The sequence below is a fragment of the Salminus brasiliensis genome, chromosome 1 (assembly GCF_030463535.1).
Source record: "Salminus brasiliensis chromosome 1, fSalBra1.hap2, whole genome shotgun sequence".
NCBI lineage: Eukaryota > Metazoa > Chordata > Actinopteri > Characiformes > Bryconidae > Salminus > Salminus brasiliensis.
The window spans coordinates 74052801-74075066 of record NC_132878.1 but is presented as its reverse complement, the minus strand read 5'-3'; the positions used below and the strand labels follow the sequence as shown (position 1 = coordinate 74075066).

At 40.4% G+C, this 22266-nt stretch overlaps 1 protein-coding gene across 1 annotated transcript in view; it reads left to right on the top strand.

Annotated features, from left to right (window-relative positions):
* cpa6 (carboxypeptidase A6) overlaps positions 1-22266 on the top strand; it is a 36402-nt gene that overhangs the window by 5786 nt on the left and 8350 nt on the right. Inside the window, exons 2-6 of the mRNA XM_072657515.1 lie at positions 5619-5694; positions 12810-12934; positions 15009-15123; positions 18965-19066; positions 19146-19250. Coding sequence (XP_072513616.1) covers positions 5619-5694; positions 12810-12934; positions 15009-15123; positions 18965-19066; positions 19146-19250 — 523 coding nt within the window. The remainder of the gene's footprint in view (positions 1-5618; positions 5695-12809; positions 12935-15008; positions 15124-18964; positions 19067-19145; positions 19251-22266) is intronic.

Genomic DNA, 22266 nt, shown 5'->3' with positions numbered 1-22266 from the left:
CCGATCAAGGACTTCTGCAGTCAGTAATTAGTTGGATCAGGTGATTATGGTTACATCCAAAGTTTGCAGAGAAGGTAGCACTCTAGGAGCAGGGTTGGAGATTGCTGCATTTCCACAGAAATTCAATGAGCTTCAAGTGAAAAACTAATTCATACAAAGGACACCTTTATTGCTGCCTGCAATGACTGCAACTCTTAAGAGTCAAGTAAAACCAGTGGTGATACAATTGACCTTATTAGAGATGTTGTGTGTATGTGGGCATGGATCTGCAGAGTGTGCCATAGAAACCTATACGAGTTGTCTTCCAAACCAGCAAAGTCAAAGAGGCAGGTATGGACACGTACTGTCAAACACACAGCTTGGAGAACTGCTTGCCTTTCTTTCCGTGTCATGTGTGTTTGCATATGCAGTTGACGTAGTTTGTAAGAGGATGTGTGTGTAGCTATGTTTGTGCTGATTGTTGTTGTAAATTCCATGTATTTTTAGTGCTAGCTATTGTAGCACCCTGCTGTAGCTCTAATTAGGCAATAAAACACAACCATCAACACCTTTCTACCTCACAGAAGGGTGAAACAGCAAATGAGACTGGCTGGTGGAGTCTCACACACACATGCAACATTTGCTTTTTATACCCTGTGTATTGTATTAAATACATGCAAGCATCTGTGTGTAATAAAATTGAGCATCTAGCCATCCAGCTACCATAGACAAACACTGAGGAACTCAGAAGCTTTAAACATGTTACTGTTATAGGATGCCAGCTTTGCTGGAAGTCTGGCTATAAAATTTCAGCCTTGCTAGAGCTGGCCCTGTCAACTGTAAGTGCTGTAATTGGGAAATGAAAGTGTCTAGGAGTAACAACAGTCCATCACCAAAACAGATTAAGTCCATGCAAACTTAAGGAACAGGACTGGAAAGTGCTGAAGTGCACTCTCGGTTGCATCACTCACTGTTCCAAACTGTCTCTAAAGGCAACATCAGCACAAGAACTAAGTGCCAGAGCTTCATTAAATGGGTTTCCCTGGCTGAGCAGCTTCATGCAAGCCTAAAATCACCATGTGCAATACCAAGCATCAGCTCCACTGTTAAAAGTATGTGATCCTTCAGGACTTTTGAAAGTTCTTCAAAGAACCTCTTCAGGGGCTTCGAGGAACCTTCAAGGAACCTTTTTCAAGAAACCTCCAAAAGTTCCTCAAGAATCCTATACTGTACTGTGCTGTACTGTGGTGGATCAACGGAAATGTGTTCTCTGGAGTGACAGTGCTCCATCCAGTACCATTGGGATAAGTTGGTGATACCTGACCTCGCTATACACTCATAACTGAATGCAATCAAATCCTCTGAACGATGTTCTGACAACTAGTGTAAAACACCCCTACCCAGAATAGTAGAGTATACTGTAGCAAAGGTGTGGTAGCATGGTAGCCAGTGTCTACAAACTTTTGGACATGTAGTGTATTTCTGAATATTTATTTATGTGTTTTTTTGCGTATGTTTAACTGTATAGTATGTAAAGAGTAACCGTATGTTATTTATATAGCCTCTGTATGTTTGTTGATTCTGAGAGGATGATTAACACCAGATGGGTTTAGAGGTCCCTTCATCTGAAACCCTGTGACCGAGCTACAGAGAAATAATGAGGAGCCACTGGAGAAATAAACCCAGCTTTACATTTCTTTATTTGGCGTCTTCTGCTGCTTGCTTTTCAGACTGGGGTTCTAACCCTCTGTTAGTGGCTCTGCTGAAGTGTGCTGTTTGACTGGACTACACTGTAAAAAGTGGTTTGTCCATTTAACCTCAGAAAAGTATTTATTTGAGTTGAATAGGCGCAGTTTAATTGCTTGTTACCCCAGGAAGTATTTTTTAGGTTGAACGGATGAATCACTTTTTTACAGTTTATGAAGATTAGCCTACTTTTGTCAGGAAGTACTGGATGTAATTTTGGAACAGCAGTTAAAATGTGTATATTTGGTGGGTAAGCGGAATAGCTGATACGCTTGCTGAAGTAACAGTCTTTTTAAAGCAAATGGTTTCCAGGGATTTTGAAAATAAAAAAGGTGTTTTCCATCTGATTCAGAATTTGACATTATCTTTTTTCCTTTTTTAACCCTCGGAAATCTAAATACATGTTTAATACCTAGGTTCAATAGTAAATGTAAATACCCCTATTAAATAATTAGGCTGTTTACACCTTGTGTTAACATGCATTTTTCGGAATTCACATGACCACATAAAAGGCCAGATGAAAACATGCCATGTGATCAAACTGCAAACCACTGCGTTTTGAGTGACCACTAAAAACACACCTCGACCACTACTACCCAAGTGTCTGGATCAAGCACAGCTGGCAGCATTACAGAGTGTGTTCCCTTGTGTTTGAGTCCTCTGTTGGAAAACCCACTGTTCCTCAAAATGGAGGCGTATCACAGAGTTTTCACCACTATGGCTGAAAGCAAGTGTGTTCTGCATGGTGCATGAAACCAGTACCCACCAGTCTTGGCTTATCTGTCGTGTCCAAAAAGTCCTCAGGACAGTAGTGGCACTGAAGACTACATAAATCACAGCAGTTGCAGGTGCAAGAGCAAGACAAAGCCTTCTCCTCCACCAATACAGACCAATGTTGTCTGTTTCTAGGTTCGACAGTGTGTTATACATTTGTAGTGGCAGGTGAGAAACCATGTTTACACTCTGTTGATGGTACTGTTGATGTGCATGTTGACATATGGGAGAGTAAAATCAGGTTGCATCTGATTACACTGGAGACGCCTTTTAGTGAGAAGTGTAGCCGGAGTCTGTCCAAAGTGTATCCGGATACTGTCTAGCAATGTTGGGGATTGTTGCTTAAATGCATGTCCATGAACTTTAATATAACATTGATGCAGAAATATTGATTTTAGACAGATACTTTGGTGTGGTCTTTTCTTTAAAGCAACATTTCAATCAATTTTCATAAAACATAAGACTTTATTTTTATTGCTTTAGCTAATAGGCATATTTAACTCTGGATATGTCATATTTGCCCTATTTGCAGGGAGTTTACAAATAACGTTGATGCTGTTTTTGTAAATGCATGCTTAACATGCCACTAAAGCAGTGACGTGTTGTTCCCCATGTGGGAAAAGACGTTGGCGTATTCCTCTAATCTTCTCATTTGGAACTTGAGGCGCCCTCCAGTCTCCAGATACAGATATTAGCTAACATCACACCCTACAGGTTCTGTAAAAATACCATGCAGGCAACACAATACCGCCCACGTCAGCGCTGCACAAAGGAAGCACTACTGACGTCAGGGGTAATCTCCACTGCGGGGAGACGCTGGCCTTTACTGCTGATCTGTGGCCAGTCTGCCTGTTTGTGTGGTGATTAAAATGCAGATTAAAAGAGGAGAAACTGATTCTGTTTCCCCCCTAAAAAAAGTGCAGCCTTTAGCTGGAACCCTCATATCACCCCCGTCCTAAAAATAGAAGCTTCTATTCACTGATGCTAATGCTGCCATTGTTGGCGGCTGTTGAACCGACCTATGACCTTTGTCTGGGAGCCTTTAGGTGTCAGCCAAACACAAAAAAAGACCATCTTTCATCTCCTCCACGCCTGGAAGCGCATTAATCGCTTATAATGCAGACAGAAAAAAAAAGAGGATTTTGTGGAGTCATTTGAGATTTACACAGTATTTTCTCCAAGGCAAGGGCTATATGAGTCATCGCATGCAAAGATGGGCTTTGTTCTCTGACATATAGCCGAAACCACTGGCTAAAATTTCCTTTTCAGCAGATCTGTTCCCTAAATTCTGCCTTTAAAGTGATTAACTGGTAAAACAAAGTCTTGTGTTTTTCTTCTCAGGCCAAATGTTGTCATAGACGTAGTCTGAAGGTTTGCCTTATTCATTTTGTGCCGGATCAACAAGGCTAATGTACCTAACAACTAGGGCTGAGCGATATGGTAAAAATACCATCTGATATACAGCTCTCGAAAGAATTAAGAGACCACTTTATTTCTTTTCTTAAATTTGCATCTCTGCATGTATGACAGGTATTTTATTCCAGACATTTTATCAAACAAAGCTGAGTTATCTGAATTTGCATACTATGAATGGCATAAAGTCACCCAACAGCCATGTGAAATACTACTGGAGAGCCTGACAAGATGTGAAAGCTGGCAGTCCAGGTTATTTCACCATAGTGATTTCTGAATGCTCTCAAAGTTCAAATGTTAGTTCTGTGTTGTTTAAATTTGAATAATAATTTCTTTGCATTATTTGAGCAGCTGTTTTTGAGCAGTTGTCATTTCTGCAAATAAATGGTCTGTATAGCAATATTTATATTTGGAATTTAGGGGAAATATTGTCCATGGTTTATGAAAGACAACACAAATGTTAATTTCCACATAACACATTGCCTATAAATAGCAAAACCAGAGAAGCTGATAATGTAGTGTGGTCTCAATGTCACGATTTTTAAAGACTTCGATTTTTTATGATACACAGTATTTATCATGATACATGTAATCACAGACTAAATACATCAGTATCAGCAGATTCTTAAAAACTACTATTCAAATACTCTGCACCTGTACTTTTTATTCAACATCTGCTGCACTCTGTCTAATTAAGCCATTCTAATCTGTAATGAAACCTGCAGTTGATCAGTGTTTATTATGCACTAACAATATCCTCGCTATGCTTAGAAAAGCATATTGTGTATCATGATAAGAAAATGTACCACAATACAATAAAATACTGTCATATTGTCAAAACAGTAAAAGCCTGATTTTTGTCCAAGTTTAAAGTGTGTAATAAAGAAACCACCTAAGCAAGTCTATTGGAGATTACTGAACAACACCCAGTTTGAGGTGAGGGCTAATTGGTGGGGTATAAGCAAAACTAACGAAGCAAAAATCAGATGCCAAACATGTCTTGGCTGATCAAACTGAAACTGGACTGAATTGAACAGAGCAGGACTAAATTGGATTAAACTGAAATGAAGGGACCGAAATTGAATTTCACTGAATGTAAATGAACAGGACTGAATAGAACTGAAGAAGCAAAGTGAAAACGTGGTGCCTGACAGAGTGTGACCGTGAGATTACAGTATAAGTGTGTGAGCTGTTCGAGAAGTCCGTGTTGGGTGATCCTTGGGTTTAGCTCAGGCTTTGGAGAAAAACTGCCTCCATAAAAAAGCTGTAAAAAAAGCCAGCTGAATGTTTAGATGAAACACCTCAGCAGTGTGAAATCTGTGAGGGAGGCCACAGCTCACATTCTTTACATCTCTCTACAACTTTTCTCAAAAGATTCCTCCAGTGATGACTGCATCAATCAAACATGACCCCTTCTACAGAAACATACACTAAAAGTCTGAAAGACGACGTGGACACTTGGGGAATGAATCTCCCCCATGTGTTTATAATAGTAGCCACTTACAGTGAAGAGTTTTGTAAAGCCATTATTATTGACTTATCATAAGCTTAGACTAATAACGAAGGTATGTCATTTTATACGATTTCTCTTTTGCTAAATAGTGGTTAACAATAAAAGCATGAATAAAAAGTGACGTTGTTTTTCTGTGCAGTAATACTCTGTTTTTAGTAGTTATATACAGTATGCCCTGCTTCTTTTCCCACAGTGATCAGGTCCTGAGAATAATCCCCAGCAGCCATGTGGAGATCCAGTTACTCAAGCAGCTTTTCCAAAACATGACGGTAAGTCATTTTTCATATCTGCCATTCTGCTCTGTATGTAGCACTTAGAGCCGGTTGTGTTTTGATGCATGTTATCTGACATCACACATATATACAGTAAATGTGTGTGTGTGTGTACACTACTAGTCAAAAGTTTTAGAAAATCCCACTGGTAGTGTTGCATGACCCCCAGTCAAGCCTGCTTTCTGGTTTACTATATTTACAATGACTTTTTTACTGTGGCCTGTCAAACCTGCTGCTCTTCACAGTTGAAACCGAGACTTGGTTTTGTCACATGAGTGGCCTATCACCCATATCTTCTGATGTTGCTGTGGATACGAGTCTGTCAGACTTTTTTATTTTTCTCTTCAGGTTTCAGGAGTCTTTAGATGGTGTAGGAACCTGTGCTTACCAGACTCTGACTTTATCTGTAAGAAGCCATATAATGCTAAATAGCTAGTTATAATGCATTACGATGGCAGTTTGAACGTGCAATGACAGATAGATACATTCAACTTTGTCATTGTTCAAACTTTGTAATCTACCAAAGGTGCAAATAGTTGCAAAGTGCAAAAACAGAAGCATGCAAGAGCAAAGAGTGCCATAAATGCAAAATTCAAAGAATATGAATATACATAAATATATCTGTGACTATTAGATTAGCCTAACAAAACATAGGTCGCTATATAGTATGCACAAATGTATTTGTATAAATAAATATAGATTATAGAATAGTAAACATTTTATTTATTGATATTATACAAAATAAATATGCATGATGTAGCCAGTGTATAGCACGATGCGTATTAGGGAATGTTGTGTATTATGCAGAATGTGCATGCTATAAAGGTAAAGGTGCACGTATTTGTCACTGTACAGTGTACACTGTACAGCAAAATGTGTCCTCTGCATTTAACCCATCTGGTAGTGAACACACACATGTGTTAGGGGCAGTGAGTACACACACACACCCAGAGCGGTGGGCAGCCAACTTTAGCGCCCGGGGAGCAGAGAGAGTAAAGGGCCTTGCTCAAGGGCCCAACAGTGGCAGCTTGCTGAGCCCGGGAATAGAACCCACAACCCTGTTATCGATATCCCGGCGCTCTAACTGCTGAGCTGCTGAGGTGTCTAATTCTGATGATTTGATGATTTCTATAGTGTGTGTGTGTGTGTGTGTGTGTGTGTGTGTATTAGCATTAGCCTCCACTCGGTTGTGAATGTGCTCTTCAGTCTCTTAACTCCTCTAGACTCTTAACTACATTCTTTTATTTACCTTCTGAGAACGTCAGCACTGCTGCCGGCTGGGCAGTTAATGTCCGTTAATGGCACAATTAGGCCACCAGATGGTGCTCTGAACACCGTGAAGTGGACAGGAGGAGCATTCAAACGTCAGTGTATGGCATCTGGGGTGGGTGAACCCCTTTAGCTGACCCTTGGCATTGGCCATGGTGACCCTAGGTGCACGTGCAGCTGCTCCAGAACGTCTTTTTTGTTGTGTTGGTCAGCTGAACACCTGTGGCATCAATGGGACAGTTACTGTAGCTGCTAAGAGAAGTTGCTGAAATTAAAGCTTGTTTTCAGTCACTATTCACTAATCATGTAAATGAGCCAAATAAATTAATTCCTCATGAGTAAGAAGAGTGCTTTTGCTTTGAGGGTGTAAAGTCTTGGACCCAGGCTGGTGTGAGTGATCTGCTGTGGTTGGATATGAAGGTCCTCAGAGTCACAGCAGAAGGACGGCTCAAGGAACCGGAGTGTGTGTGTTTACACAGCTGCCCCCGGCTCCTTTCCATTTACTCAGGCATGATGCCCTTGGAGCTGCGCTAACAATGCACTGTCTGGGAGAGAGCCGGGTCATTTAGATATGTCTGCCATGTTTTATTTCATTGTACACACTGTGTTTACCAAGCTCAGGACTCAGAATGTTTGCCAGGATATGCTTGGACATGGATGACCAATCAAATAGACTTTGCTCAAGGAGCACAAGATACACAGGAATGAATGACACTGTTAGAAAGGAATTCTGATGAAAAGCTAAATGTCATTTACCCAGCCCCCTTTCTTTACATGCAGTCAATCACTTTAGACGTGCTTTTCTTGTCTCATAGCTGTCGGTTAGCACCTTAAACTGTTTAGAGCTGTTCAGCAATCTCTAAAAGATCGCTGATGTAGTTTTTAACACGATATGACACACTGTTATCTAAATACACTGTTGTACAAAATATAAGCCATAAGCTACAATGGCTGCAACTACTATTCTATTTTAATGTGGAGTAAAATGTTTTGGTCATTTTTTTGGTCATTGGTTATTTTACTTTTTCTCTTTTGTCTCCATTGACAGCTCCACTGCTTTGGTCTCCATTGTTTGTAAATCTGTCTCAGTGTATACAAAAAATCTAACAGTAGACATATCTAAATGACCCAGCTTTCTCTCAGACAGCTTGTTTTAGTTTACATTTGTATCTGCATCCAGAGCATTGCATCAGACCGACATCGTCTGTACAAACATCTGCAATTTCCTCCTGTCCTAAGAGTGTATCTGAGAAGTGGGTTGGTATGTAATATGGTGCTTGATTGCGAAGCTACATTCTCTGAGGCAGTTGTAGACTGACTCTGATTTATCTGATTGGATATTTACATTTTTGGAGAGAAAAACCACATTGGGGATTAGACAACAGACAGAATTTCCTTATTTAATGGAATTAAAGAGCCCATATATATTATTCTAAATAAAGATGTAAACGTTTCAAATGTACCCCTCACACCCCGGGCTATACAGATCATATATGGAAACTAAACTGTGCATTTACATATATCCTCTTAGTCTGTCTACATAAAATTTGCCCCACCCGTATACACTAAAGCTATTAAGAGCCTGGACTGGCCTAGAGCAGCCAGTCTAAACAGAGGTAATTTACATTTCATCTTAAAGGCATGGTAACAAGGAAGCAGTCAAGGTAGACATCCTAAAGAGTACATATAAAATATGAGAATGTAGAATAAGGGTCCTTTAACGTCAGACATTAGAATTAGACATTAGAGCTTTTTCCCTCATGCTATACATTTAGCTCAGTGGGATTTCAGAGCTGAGCCATATGACATAAAACCACAGTCATTTTAGCCTTGTTGACTGGATTGGGGCCACACTTACAGCAAAATGTGCTTTTAGCTCTTGTTATAGCTGATTCCAGCGCAGCAGTCACACAGGAGCCTCTGCAAACTGTTAAAGCGATTTAGCCATTACCCGGCGAGTGTGCCAACAATTTGGCTCCTACTGAAATGGGATGCAGCTGGAGCTGTGAGCTAAGTGAAGCCAAGTTTACAACACGCACGCTCACACATACACACTAATGCCAACTACAGTGGGGACAAATTGGTTGATGCAATTTTCTCTGTGCTAGGCTTACCCTTATGACTTTATTCGGCTTTAGAGAAAAAGGTCTATACTGAACATCAACCCTCATTATCCACCCATGGTGAATACGACTGTAAACATATTCTTCTGAATAGTTTCATTTTTTATCTTCTTTCCTTTTGATTGTAAATAGGAGTCATTCTCACATTTGATAAAATGTTGTCATTCTATATTTACCCAATATTATTTTTTTATTTGATTATTTGTTGCTGTATTTTAGCAAACAGTGCTTCTGCTTTTTCATTGGCTTTGATTCTGAGATTTTCAGTCTATTTGGGCACCCACACAGTCTGCAAAAGAGTTTTATTGAGGGAGTTCAAAGTAAAAGGGAACTAAGATGACTACAAACTTGTGTTTGGACAATGGCTAGGCCAGACTAATACCTAACTAAAGAAAACCAACATTACATTACGTTGCCATATAAACGTAACATAACGTCATTATTACAGCAGTAAGACACCACAGCGGTTAGAGCGCCGGGTTATCGATAACAGGGTTGTGGGTTTGATTCCCGGGCTCGGCAAGCTGCCACTGTTGGGCGCTTGAGCAAGGCCCTTTACCCTCTCTGCTCCCCGGGTGCTGAAGTTGGCTGCCCACCGCTCTGGGTGTGTGTGTGTACTCACTGCCCCTAACACATGTGTGTGCGTGAGTGTATGTTCACTACCAGATGGGTTAAATGCGGAGGACGCATTTCGCTGTACAGTGTACACTGTACAGTGACAAATATGTGCACCTTTACCTTTACAAAGAGTTCAGAGAGACCAGGCTGTATACTGAAGCTGATGAACCTTAACAAGGGACAAACAAGCTGCATCATCACCAGCAGGTGAGGGGCGGAGATTAAATAGGCTTGGCATTGACATCACCAGTCTGTACGTAAACACAGAGCACGTGACCTGTGGCCCCGGAGAGGGAGCCCCCATGACAGGAGCATTGGTCATTAATATGAATGATCCCATTAACATGTTCATTTTGATTGGATGTTGATGGTGTCACATGTTCAAATACAGCAGTGTTTAACAGGGAAAGTTATAGTAAGTTTTTTTCATGTTCTGTGTATTAAAACAAATGGGGAAATTGTGCAGAATTAAACTTAAATGTGCATACTCACTACACACTTACCTCTATATATCTAGGGGTTAAATATCAGGTCCTGACTGTTCATGTGACCAATCTGACTGTACCTTTAAATCAGAATAGCTTAGATAATTTGGGACGTTGTATTACAGTGCCTTATGCCTCACGCCCATGCTGCCCTGACCCTGACACTGGCCGTCTGGTTGACTGAGACTTTCGAGACTGAGACGTCTTCTTGAGCTGGACAGCTGCCACATCTGAGAGTGACCGGCTGTCAGCGATGTGTTTGCACATTGCTGGACATGCGTCTGCTACTGACACTCTGTCTCTGTATAAGCTACAAATTCATAGCTTTTTTCTTTTTACTTTCCATTCATTAGTGGAAAGGGAGCACCTTAGGACCACCATTAAGCAGCTATTATGTGGGTGGTGGACTGTTCTTAGGACAGCAGTGGCACTGCCATAATATTGTGTACACACACTAGCCACGTTATTAGAAACCCTATCCTTGTAGCTCCACTTTGTTGGTATACAGTTAGAGACAGTTGATGCACAGTTGTGCTGTAGTTGTTTATCAGTGGTCAGTTCTTGGATGCTAGACGCACTTTTAACCTCATCAACACTGCTGTGCCTGATACACACATACCAACACTACACACACAGTCATGTCAGCGTCACTGCTTGGCTGAGAATATCCCACCACTCATGTAATATCTGGTCATTGGTGGTTGTATGGTTTCTGATCAATTGGGCAATGAGTGTTGGGACCTAATACACAACTGTTTTTCATGTACCAAGATTGATTTTTAATGGTAGAAACACATTTGCATTTACAGTATATCTACCTAATCAGTTCAGTTTAGCCCTGCTCATTCACAGTAAAGTATGGTTAGATAGTTAACAGAGCATGCTACACTTGTTTTTATATGTGTAGGAATTACTGTGTAATGTGTAATATAAATGTGTATCTCTCTCTCTCTCACTCTCTCTCTCTCTCTCTTTATATATATATATATATATATATATATATATATATATATATACATACAATTCTAAACTAAAGAAGCACACATCAGCTATAAAAACATTGTTGTTTGAGTGAAAAGTGAAAAATCATACAATTATGTTTTTTTGTGCATAAATTAAGTAACAATTTTACTTAATAAAATTAAGTACACAATATAAAGTGGGCACCATATTACTGATATTATAATATTAAAATTAATAATAATAATTTAACCACAGCCTGAATTTTTTATTTCATCATGTGCAACTTGATGATGAATAAGGGCCTGTGTAGTAAAATGATTAGAGATTTTACCTCCTTCTAGGAAACTCCAACGCCTTGGGCAAATCTCCTAACACTACATTGGCCCACATCTGTAATACAAGTAACCTTGTAAGTTGCTCTGAATAAGAACATCAGCTAAATGTCATGAATGTAAACTTGCACCCCATTTAATCACACTGGACAAAATGAACTGTTGCATTGAGACATATGTGTACGTCTATGTAAATGGAAATTCACAAAATGTGTTTCACCAAAACTGTTTAGTCTGTCAGATTCCTTAATTTTGATTAAGGAATAATAAATTTAATTCATCTGGAAATAAATGTACACTAAGCTTTCGAATGCGCATTTCAATGCATCACTTTAATAAGCTTATGTCTCAGCTTCAGTAATGGTTGTTGTTGGAGCAATATAGAGTTGTTAAAGTAGCACTGTGTTTTGTTTTCTTCACTTGGTGGTTGGCTACAGCGGCCAAACCCGACAGGGCAGTAAGTTGGCAAGAGATTACAGGATGCTGATGCTGGGGTTTTACTCCAGAGAGCAAGATGTGGGCTACTGTGGGGCTTTCAGCATGTTCTGTCAATCTGCTGTGGTTTGGTGGTTCATTAACAATTGTCTACACATACACAAACTCAGATACACACACCCATATACTGAGAGCAGATTGACTCAGAAACCTCACTGAACCTCACTGAAGTATTGATCTTAGTACCCAATTGTAATGTAATCCATGTTAAAGTCTCTGAAAGGCCTGCTGGCTGACCTGAAGGCCTGGTGGAGATGGGTGAACGTAGAGAAGGAACTGATCACTGTTTTTGATGAGAACATGCTGACTATGCATAATTCTGTCTGAGAGGACAGAATAACGACACACACTAAACTATAGGCCAACCATTCAACCTAAATGTTTTAGTTTGGGTGGGTGATTTTTGCTGGATATGATGTAGATGTGATAAGTGATGCTCAGAGTGTGTTAGTTACCTCAGAGATATACTCATACTAGAGCCTCACACACTACCATGTCAGTGCCTTTGCTGTGCTGGAAATGGACCACCACACAGAATATCTGGATACCAGTGGTCCTGTGGTGAGAAACTGACCAATTATGAATACAGGGTGTGCAATGTTTCTAATAAAGTGTCCATTGAAAGGAAGCACAAGGTAAGGGTTACTAATAAAGTGGCCAGTGAGCAGATGTACAAGGTAGGTGTTGCTAAGAAAGCGACAAGTTTGTGGAAGAACAAGGTTGGTGTTTCTGTTAAAATGGCCAGTGAGTGGAATCGACTGCTATAGTTTTGGCTAAATGTTAACATTTTTAATCTTCTGACTGACTGACTGGTCATTATTATGCAGGTGGACCTCTGGCAGCCCAGCAGCACTTCCTATATCCATGAGGGTAGCTCTGTGGACGTCCATGTCGAGCACAACAGGACAGAAAGTCTCAAAGCCCATCTTCTAAAGGCCCACATTCACCATGAGTAAGACTATACTACTATCTGCCCTCAAATATTCACACTGGCTCCCCACCCTGGTTCTGGAGTTGCACATTTGACTTTTTTACCTGTGCTAACAAACAAACTTCAACTCCTGTTAACAGATAATACAAATGGGCAACAGTCTCTGTACACCAGCAAGGTAGAGCAACTTGGTAGAGGTTTCTGATAAAGTGGCCAATGAGTGTAATATAGTTCTAAGAGTAAGTAATTGGTATGTAGGCCCATTCATAGGTCCTTAGCGATGAAGGGGTTAATTAACTTATGGATCAGGTGTATTTGATCTGGGAAAATACCAACATATACAGAACAGGGCTACTCCAAGACCAGAGCTGGCATCCCCTGGAGCACAAACATCAGTCTCTGAACCAACGGAAAAAGGTAGCTTCCCAAGCTCACAAGCCGACCTTTCCTCAAAGCAGCCTTTCATCCGCTCCGCCCATCAATCACTCAGGCGAATCAACAGGGCGGCGGCACTTTTATCATCCTGCTGCAGCCACAGAGGCTCCTGCTGTCCCTCCCTCCCTCGCTCGCTCCCTCCTTTCATTCCTCTCACCCAGAACACCAATCCAAACAGACGTCGCGGGCTGATGCATTTCAGCAAATTTGGGAGAAGCCTTTGATGCCTCAAGCCGGGGAAATGTGGGTAAACGTGTCAGAGCCGAGTGAGCTGTGTATGTGTTTCTAGCTTTTATGCCTATGTTTTATTCATTTGTAGGCTATACATCAGCAATGTAACTGAAATCAAATGCATTATGTAAATGAGCAAATAATAGATATGAATACAGATAAGAATAGGAGGCCTACATTCATCTTAGTGCATAGGTGCTTTGCTTGCTTGTTTGCATCTGCATCCAAATCCACGTTCCTCTCCTGTCCTGTCTGTATCTCATGGTCTCAGTAAATGTACTGGATCCACATGGCTACCAGATCAGGCAAAATCAAAGGGAGAATGTTTCAGTAAAATATTTGGACATAGCCGGACGTCAGCGATTTACTCCAGTAGCCTGACCTGAACGCTGCCCCAGGGTGTTCTAAAATGAAACCACAATTCTATACAAACTGATCCAAATACACACAATCATTTCTGAAAATATGGTTTTATTCACAAGTGTGGTTTTGTGTGTTGCAACTGATCAAACCTCGGAAGCACCAGTGTTTGGTGAAATCGGTTTGTGAAAATATGTTTATGCCATATATTGCTCACCCCTGTACTACTACTACTTTGACTAACTTTTGTCCATTTTCTATAGCAATGTGTCATACAGTTCCAGAAATGTCACAAGCAAGGCTATTAGAGATTAATGAACAAGTTGAGTTGAATGTGTGGTGATTATGCAGTTAGCATATTAATGTTGCTAATTGATGGTCAGACACTCTACTTGTTAGCTACATTAGCCTCATATTTAAGGTGTGAGTAAACGCTACATAATGAAAAAACAAATCTCAACACAACTTGTAGCTTTTTAGTAATAAACAAGTGATTAATCCATCAAAATCCATTTTATTCGGATCTGTTCTGAAGCTGGGTAGTGCGCCCTCAAGAGGCTGAAAGTTCAGTTACGCTGCCTCTGTAACTCCGCCTCAAAAGATGAAATAGTGAGGATTACGAATTATTAGGTAGCAGTTGCCGGAAACCTTGCGACCTTATGACTTTTCAGATGTGCTGAGAGGGATGTACTCTTTTAGGCACTTTAATACGTAAAAATGAAGAGTTGCTTGAATTGATGTTTGCATTTGGAGAGAAAGCTATGGGGTCACAAAGGCTTTGTTTAAACATAACAGTTCAGTGTTTCTGTTAAAGACGTGCCATATCCTCACCTCCTGCTTAGATACTGTACTTTAGCTCTTGGCTCATCCTGACTTTCTGTTCCATTTCACAGGAAACACTGAAATAGCCAGTGAGCTTCTCTTACTGTGTTTCTTTCAAGCCATATTAATCTGTGGGGTTAAAAGTGGACACTGTAGAAGTTACAGTCTTTTTACACTGATGAGTTTACTGTGAAGCAGCTGAATGTATACATTACCTCTCTGTCCTGCCCCCTGCTGTCCCCCACAGGGTGCTCATTCCTAATGTCCAGATGGAAATGGAGAAACAGGCCGGACACCGGCCCTCCAGAAAGCGTCGTTCAGAATTCCAGTACGATTATGAAGTGTATCATCCGCTGGAGGAGGTGGGTACCTCCATGACCTCATTAAACACACCTACTTTGTTCCAACACTTGTTGGCTATTTTGTCAATAACACAAACCCTGTTTGCGCTACATTTCACTACATACAATTACCAGCTGTAATCCACCTGTTACTGCATCTCTCTATCCCATCCATAAATGGAAAGGGACTGCTGCAGGACCACCTCTGGCCTGGTACCAGCATTAGGCACAGCAGTGTTGGTGGTGTTTTACACACCACAGTTGGCTAGTACAGACTGTTCACCAATAGATGGGCTGCAGTTTCTATCTGTACACCAGCAAAGTGGAGTTACAAGGGTGGGGTTTCTGATAAAGTGGCCTATGAGTGTACACAACCCCAGCAACACCACTGTGCCTTATATAAACTTACGGACGCTGCCAGTGTCACTGGTGTGTTGAGTACAGCCCACCAGTCACATAATATTGGGGCAACGGTGGTCCAACGGTGGTCCCTTTCCATTGATTAATGGGATGGAGGGGGGTTCATAAACTCCAGCAACAGATGAGCAACAGTAATGGTACACTTGTGCACATATGGTTGGTGTTTCTGTTAAAGTGGTCAGTGAATATACATACAAGGGTAGTATGCATGACAGATTGAGAAAGAGAGAGAGAGAGAGAGTGGCATCTCCAAACTGTGGCAAACTCCAAGCTAGGTAAGAAGCATGCTAAATCAGTCATGTCCATATAGCTTCAAAGCATCTCTCTCTCTCTCTCTCTCTCTCTCTCTCTCTCCCTTTCTTCCTCTCTCGCTCTCTTCCTCTTGTGGTGCAGCAACAGAGGCAAGCTATCCCTTAGGCTGTTGTTTTTCTTTGAGCTCTTCTCTGTGTACACTCTAGACAACTGAACATGCGGACGTTTTCATCTAAGTAACACTAACCCATCATTACACTCTTCCTCTCACTGCAACACAGCTCCAGCCTTAAACAAACTATCACACACACCACAGCTTGCACTCAGTCACACAGCTTTAGATTAGATGAGATGTTGATGAATGAGGAGCCTCATAGCTTTGGCAAGGAGTGGATAAGAGTCCAATTTAAAGTGTTTAATATCCTAAATGTTATGGAAGCATGGAATGCTCTTAGAGGCATTAAATTAATCACCAGAATGACAGGTCGGTTTTAATAAACTGAAAAAATGAAATTTACAGAATGTTCCCCTCACCCCTCACCCCCTCAGCCAGGACAGTCAAAGTTTGCTTCTTTACTTTTGCTACAAAGTGCCCAAATAGTATCACATATAACAAAAATCACATCTGTTATTTATCTCAGTGTTACTGAGCTCAACTAAAGCCTGAGTACACTGATAAATCACTGTGCTGATCAGTTATTTATCTCAGTGCTACTGAGCTCTACTAAAGCATGAGTAAACTGATAAATCACTGTGCTGATCAGTTATTTATCTCAGTGTTACTGAGCTCTACTAAAGCATGAGTAGACTGATAAATCACTGTGCTGATCAGTTATTTATCTCAGTGTTACTGAGCTCTACTAAAGCATGAGTAGACTGATAAATCACTGTGCTGATCAGTTATTTATCTCAGTGTTACTGAGCTCTACTAAAGCCTGAGTACACTGATAAATCACTGCGCTGATCAGTTATTTATCTCAGTGTTACTGAGCTCTACTAAAGCATGAGTAGACTGATAAATCACTGTGCTGATCAGTTATTTATCTCAGTGCTACTGAGCTCTACTAAAGCCTGGGTAGACTGATAAATCACTGTGCTGATCAGTTATTTATCTCAGTGTTACTGAGCTCTACTAAAGCCTGAGTAGACTGATAAATCACTGTGCTGATCAGTTATTAATCTCAGTGTTACTGAGCTCTACTAAAGCATGAGTAGACTGATAAATCACTGTACTGATCAGTTATTTATCTCAGTGTTACTGAGCTCTACTAAAGCCTGAGTAGACTGATAAATCAGTGTGATCAGTTATTTATCTCAGTGTTACTGAGCTCTACTAAAGCCTGAGTAGACTGATAAATCACTGTACTGTTTAGTTATTTATCTCAGTGTTACTGAGCTCTGCTAAAGCATGAGTAGACTGATAAATCACTGTGCTGATCAGTTATTTATCTCAGTGTTACTGAGCTCTACTAAAGCATGAGTAGACTGATAAGTCACTGTGCTGATCAGTTATTTATCTCAGTGTTACTGAGCTCTACTAAAGCATAAGTAAACTGATAAATCACTGTGCTGATCAGTTATTTATCTCAGTGTTACTGAGCTCTACTAAAGCATAAGTAAACTGATAAATCACTGTGCTGATCAGTTATTTATCTCAGTGTTACTGAGCTCTACTAAAGCATGGGTAGACTAATAAATCACTGTGCTGATCAGTTATTTATCTCAGTGTTACTGAGCTCTGCTAAAGCATAAGTAGACTGATAAATCACTGTGCTGATCAGTTATTTATCTCAGTGTTACTGAGCTCTACTAAAGCCTGAGTAGACTGATAAATCACTGTGCTGATCAGTTATTTATCTCAGTGTTACTGCGCTCTACTAAAGCATGAGTAGACTGATAAATCACTGTGCTGATCAGTTATTTATCTCAGTGTTACTGAGCTCTACTAAAGCATGAGTAGACTGATAAATCACTGTGCTGATCAGTTATTTATCTCAGTGTTACTGAGCTCTACTAAAGCATGAGTAGACTGATAAATCACTGTGCTGATCAGTTATTTATCTCAGTGTTACTGAGCTCTACTAAAGCCTGAGTAGACTGATAAATCAGTGTGATCAGTTATTTATCTCAGTGTTACTGAGCTCTACTAAAGCATGAGTAGACTGATAAATCACTGTGCTGATCAGTTATTTATCTCAGCGTTACTCTGAACTCTGAACACTCAGTACTAGAGTGTACTCTGTACTGAACTAATGTACTCTAAATGTGATCATTCTACATCTAGGAAACACCAAAGTAATAAAACACAAAAGTAATAAACGTGTTGCTTGTATGCAGATCTTTTGCATGAAGATGCATTTACTAAAAAGCATCCCACTTTTGCTGAGTTAATGAGACTGGAAGTGGCCCTGCTAGGGAGATTGCAGTGGACTGAAGCATGTGATTAAAAAAAGATATCTTTCACGAGGAGTGGATGAAAGTGCCAGACATTTCTGCCATTTAATATCTTAACCATTCTGGCCTTGTTTTGGCAGCAGACACACCAGGCTTCGAATGAATCATTTGATGGCAGGTTGTTATTAGTGACAACATTAAGGAATAGAGATAATTGAGTCAAGAAGAAATGGACGGACATTTCCTTAAAGATAGTGTACAGTATGTTTTGGATGTGTCAGAGGGTTTAAACAGTGTTTTCTCTGACACTTCATTATGGAGATGTCTTCAGTCTGAATCGTCTGCACAGCACATCTTCAATTAAAGTGGAATTTTGGATCAGAGAAGATTACAGCGATTACCTTTCAGATAAGCAGTTGGTCCCTCAGTTAACAAATGTTAACAGAGCTTTCTGGGTTATATGTTATTGAAAGCAAACCAAAAATCCATTTATTAAAGACATTTTATACAGTCAGGTGTCCCCAGGCCTTTGCAGTTTTAGGCAGTGTGTTGCAGTAATTTTACAATGTTTAAGTTTTGTTGTTAAACAATGTAGTTTATTATTAATAATACATTTTTAATTAACATATTTTTTTATCACCCGCTTACATAAGTTAAAAGAAGGCTGCATTTTCCAAACAACACAGATGTCATAAATCGACCAATAGTTAATCATTACCACAGGGCTCAGCCAATTAGATTTTAGAACTAAAAAGGATCCATTATATAGTACTAAATGTCTCTCTTTTGGTTACAGATCCAGGACTGGATGTTTGAAATGAACCGGACACACCCACACCTGGTGGACTTGTTTTCTATTGGGCGGTCCTATGAGGGACGGCCCCTGTATGTCCTAAAGGTAAGTGAGAGGTGTCAAAATGAACACAGACTGTCCAGTTAGAACTCTTTCTTGCCTCACTAATCCCCTCTCCTGTCAGTTAGGAAACAGAAAGCGGCACCATAAGAAGGCTATGTGGATAGACTGTGGAGTTCATGCACGGGAATGGATCGGCCCAGCCTTCTGCCAGTGGTTCGTGAAAGAAGTATGGGTTTCGTTATATTATGCTTAACTGATCCTTGTGATGATAGTCTGGAAGAATTATACCAAATATAAGCAATCAGTTGAGACGTTTGGTGTGTGAAGTTTGCTTCTTTCTCTTTACACTGCAGCTAATTAGTTATCTAGGCTAATGTTCTAACAAGCAATGGCATCATATACCCCACCAGTTAGCATCAGTTTAGCTATTAAATTAAATGGCAATGCTCTACAGTGGCAGAAACCACGTAAGTAAGTCTGTTTGAGATAACTTAAAGGGTCTCTCTGGCCTAAAACTAGTATTTTAGATGTTCTTTGTCATGCTATGTAATAATCTGCAGTGCTGTATTGAACCCCTTTACAGTTGTGCATCTTTCTTATCCATCAATGTTAGTTCACTACAGTACCCAGAATGCATTCCTCAAATATATCATGCAACCTTTGGGACTTTCCCCAGTGATAAAAAATCATACATACAGTAATGCTTAATGTTCAGCATCCTGTTTTAGCCATCTAGCAGACATTTTAAGCACCTTGCCCAAGTATCAGCCCAAAGTGCTTATCGACATATCAATGTACATCACCAGAAGTAGGTTTTCCTAGTCCTTAAACTGTAAAACGTCCCTCTGGAGAGTACTGTAGGACCATCGTAGGAGTCAAATGTATGTGTTTACAACACATGTGTGATGATTGGGGCATGCAGCTTTCACAGTGCTAGTTAATGTACATAATCTCCCGTTATTGCAAAACTAAACAAGCAAACTAAAGACACCAGACATGTCTTCCCTGATCAGCTGATTGCTGGTCACTTTAACCTGACCCCTACTGACTCTTAACGGTCAATGTAAGGACATGACAATAGCTCTTCTCCTGATGTGAACCCACTGGACGCCAAAGAGAGTGCAACACCACAAAGTAAATCCACTCTACACCATTAGAGCCGGTCACTTCACATCAGTTTAGACAGGCCTGAAATGCCAGGCTGCTAAAACCGCAGAGCCGTAGCATCTCAAGATTCATGGAGGAATCTAGCAACAGGGGGTTAGAGGGGCTTTTGTGATGCTAATCTGGAACCAGCGACTTCTCAAAACATGTTTTGTGGTCCATCAAAAATTTAATTGCATCTATTTAAGCCTCCTAGGTCTCCTGTGGCTTATACAATTTCACACCACTTCTTAGATTACGTTTAATTATTTCTGCCTCGTAGTTCCTTGAAACAAGAGGAGTGATTCTGTGCAAACCACATATTCTAAACCGTCAATCCACCCTACGTTTGTTTGTTGATAGAAGAGCAGATGTTTTTTGTGATTTCAGTTTGATGAAAAGTTATTGTTGTGTCAGTGCCATTTCAATGCCGTTTATCACATGGCTATATACATTATGTAGACAAAAGTATTGGGACACCTGCTCATTCATGGGTTTCTTTTAAATCCCGCTTTGGTTGGAGTAACTGTTGGAGTCTCTCTAAATTCTAAAGACTACATTCTGAAGCATTATTGTAAATATTTGATTGCATCCAGTAGCAAGAGCATTAGTGAGGTCAGGATGTTGGATGTTCCCCACCCCACCTCATCCCCCACCCCAACTCTCAAACTCTTTCCAAAGACACTGGATGGAGTACCATAATAACACAGTTCCACTGCTCCACAGCTCAATGCTAGGGGGCTTTATACCCCTCTAGCCCATGCCTGGCATTAGGCATGGTGCCAATAGGTTGTATGTTTATCTGCCCCAGAGAGTCTTGTTCTGTTGGCAGTACTTCTCTACAAAGACTAGACAAGCTGTGTTTGTGTGCATTTGCACATTTGTGTCAGCAATGGGTTGAATTTAAAGTAGCTGAATGCATTCATGAGAAGGGGTGTCCACAAACATTTGGACATATAATGTGTGTAATTCATTTGATAAAAGTAATTACATTTAATTATGTAACATAAATTCAACGTATGGCAAATGTACAGCCACAACTACAGAGTTCTAAAGGGAGACGTTTAGAGTAACCCTTAGAACCTTTAAAGTTCGAAAGGTAAGCCTTGTAAACTTGTGCTATTTGTATTCTAATTACATCTGAAAAGCTGGGCCAAAGGACGCTGTAGAAACAAAATCTTCTGCTATTGAATGAGCTACAAACGCAACCTACCAATGCATGAAAGGTGGAAAAGACCAGATTATATACAGTATCATATGTAGCTGCTTTGAGCAGGTGTGTTTCAGTACCTTCTTTAGGCCACAGTGTGGCAGAGCACTGACACTGTTCTAAAGCAGATTAACCCTGATGTAAGTCAGATTACAGTTCCACTGCCTGCCCCCCTCATCCTCATTGCTCAAAGCTACTTTACATCAGTACAGCATGTTCTTCAGTACAGAACTGTCACCAGTGGTCATTCACCACCGGCAAAAAGGCTGAGGTTAGGAGTTAACCCTAATGTTGAGCTCAAAATGGACAGGAACTAGAGGTTGCCATGACCACAACAACATATGTTTGCCATGACCACAAACATGACTTTGTTACCATTACATTTTGAAAAAAGGTGGACTTTTCTTTTACCACAGATGTTATTGAATAACATTCAATAACATGATAAAAACATTCAATTCTTCATGAAAAAAAAACAATGAATAGTTTTTGGAAAAAATCACTACATATATCACTAATTGGTGGTATGTATGAGCAGGGATCATTGTCTGTAACAGTGAGAAGAATCAATAGACTCACCTGTTGATACACCGTTTGTGTTAACCACCCCTTAGCCCTTGACCAATGTCCACAGAGGTACTTTTGGCTGGATATTTTCAGATGGTGGACCCCCTCTCAATCTAGCAGTGGCACTAGCGTGTGTAAAAACCCCAGTAAGACTGCTGTACTCAATGACCAGACATGGCTGTACTTGATATACTTTTACTATCACAACACAGACTACCATGTCAGTGTCACTGCTGTGCTGAGAATGGTCCACTGACCAGGTAATGTCTGTCAGGAGCTGTCTTGTGGTCAGAATCTGACCAACGACTAATGGGCTAGAAGG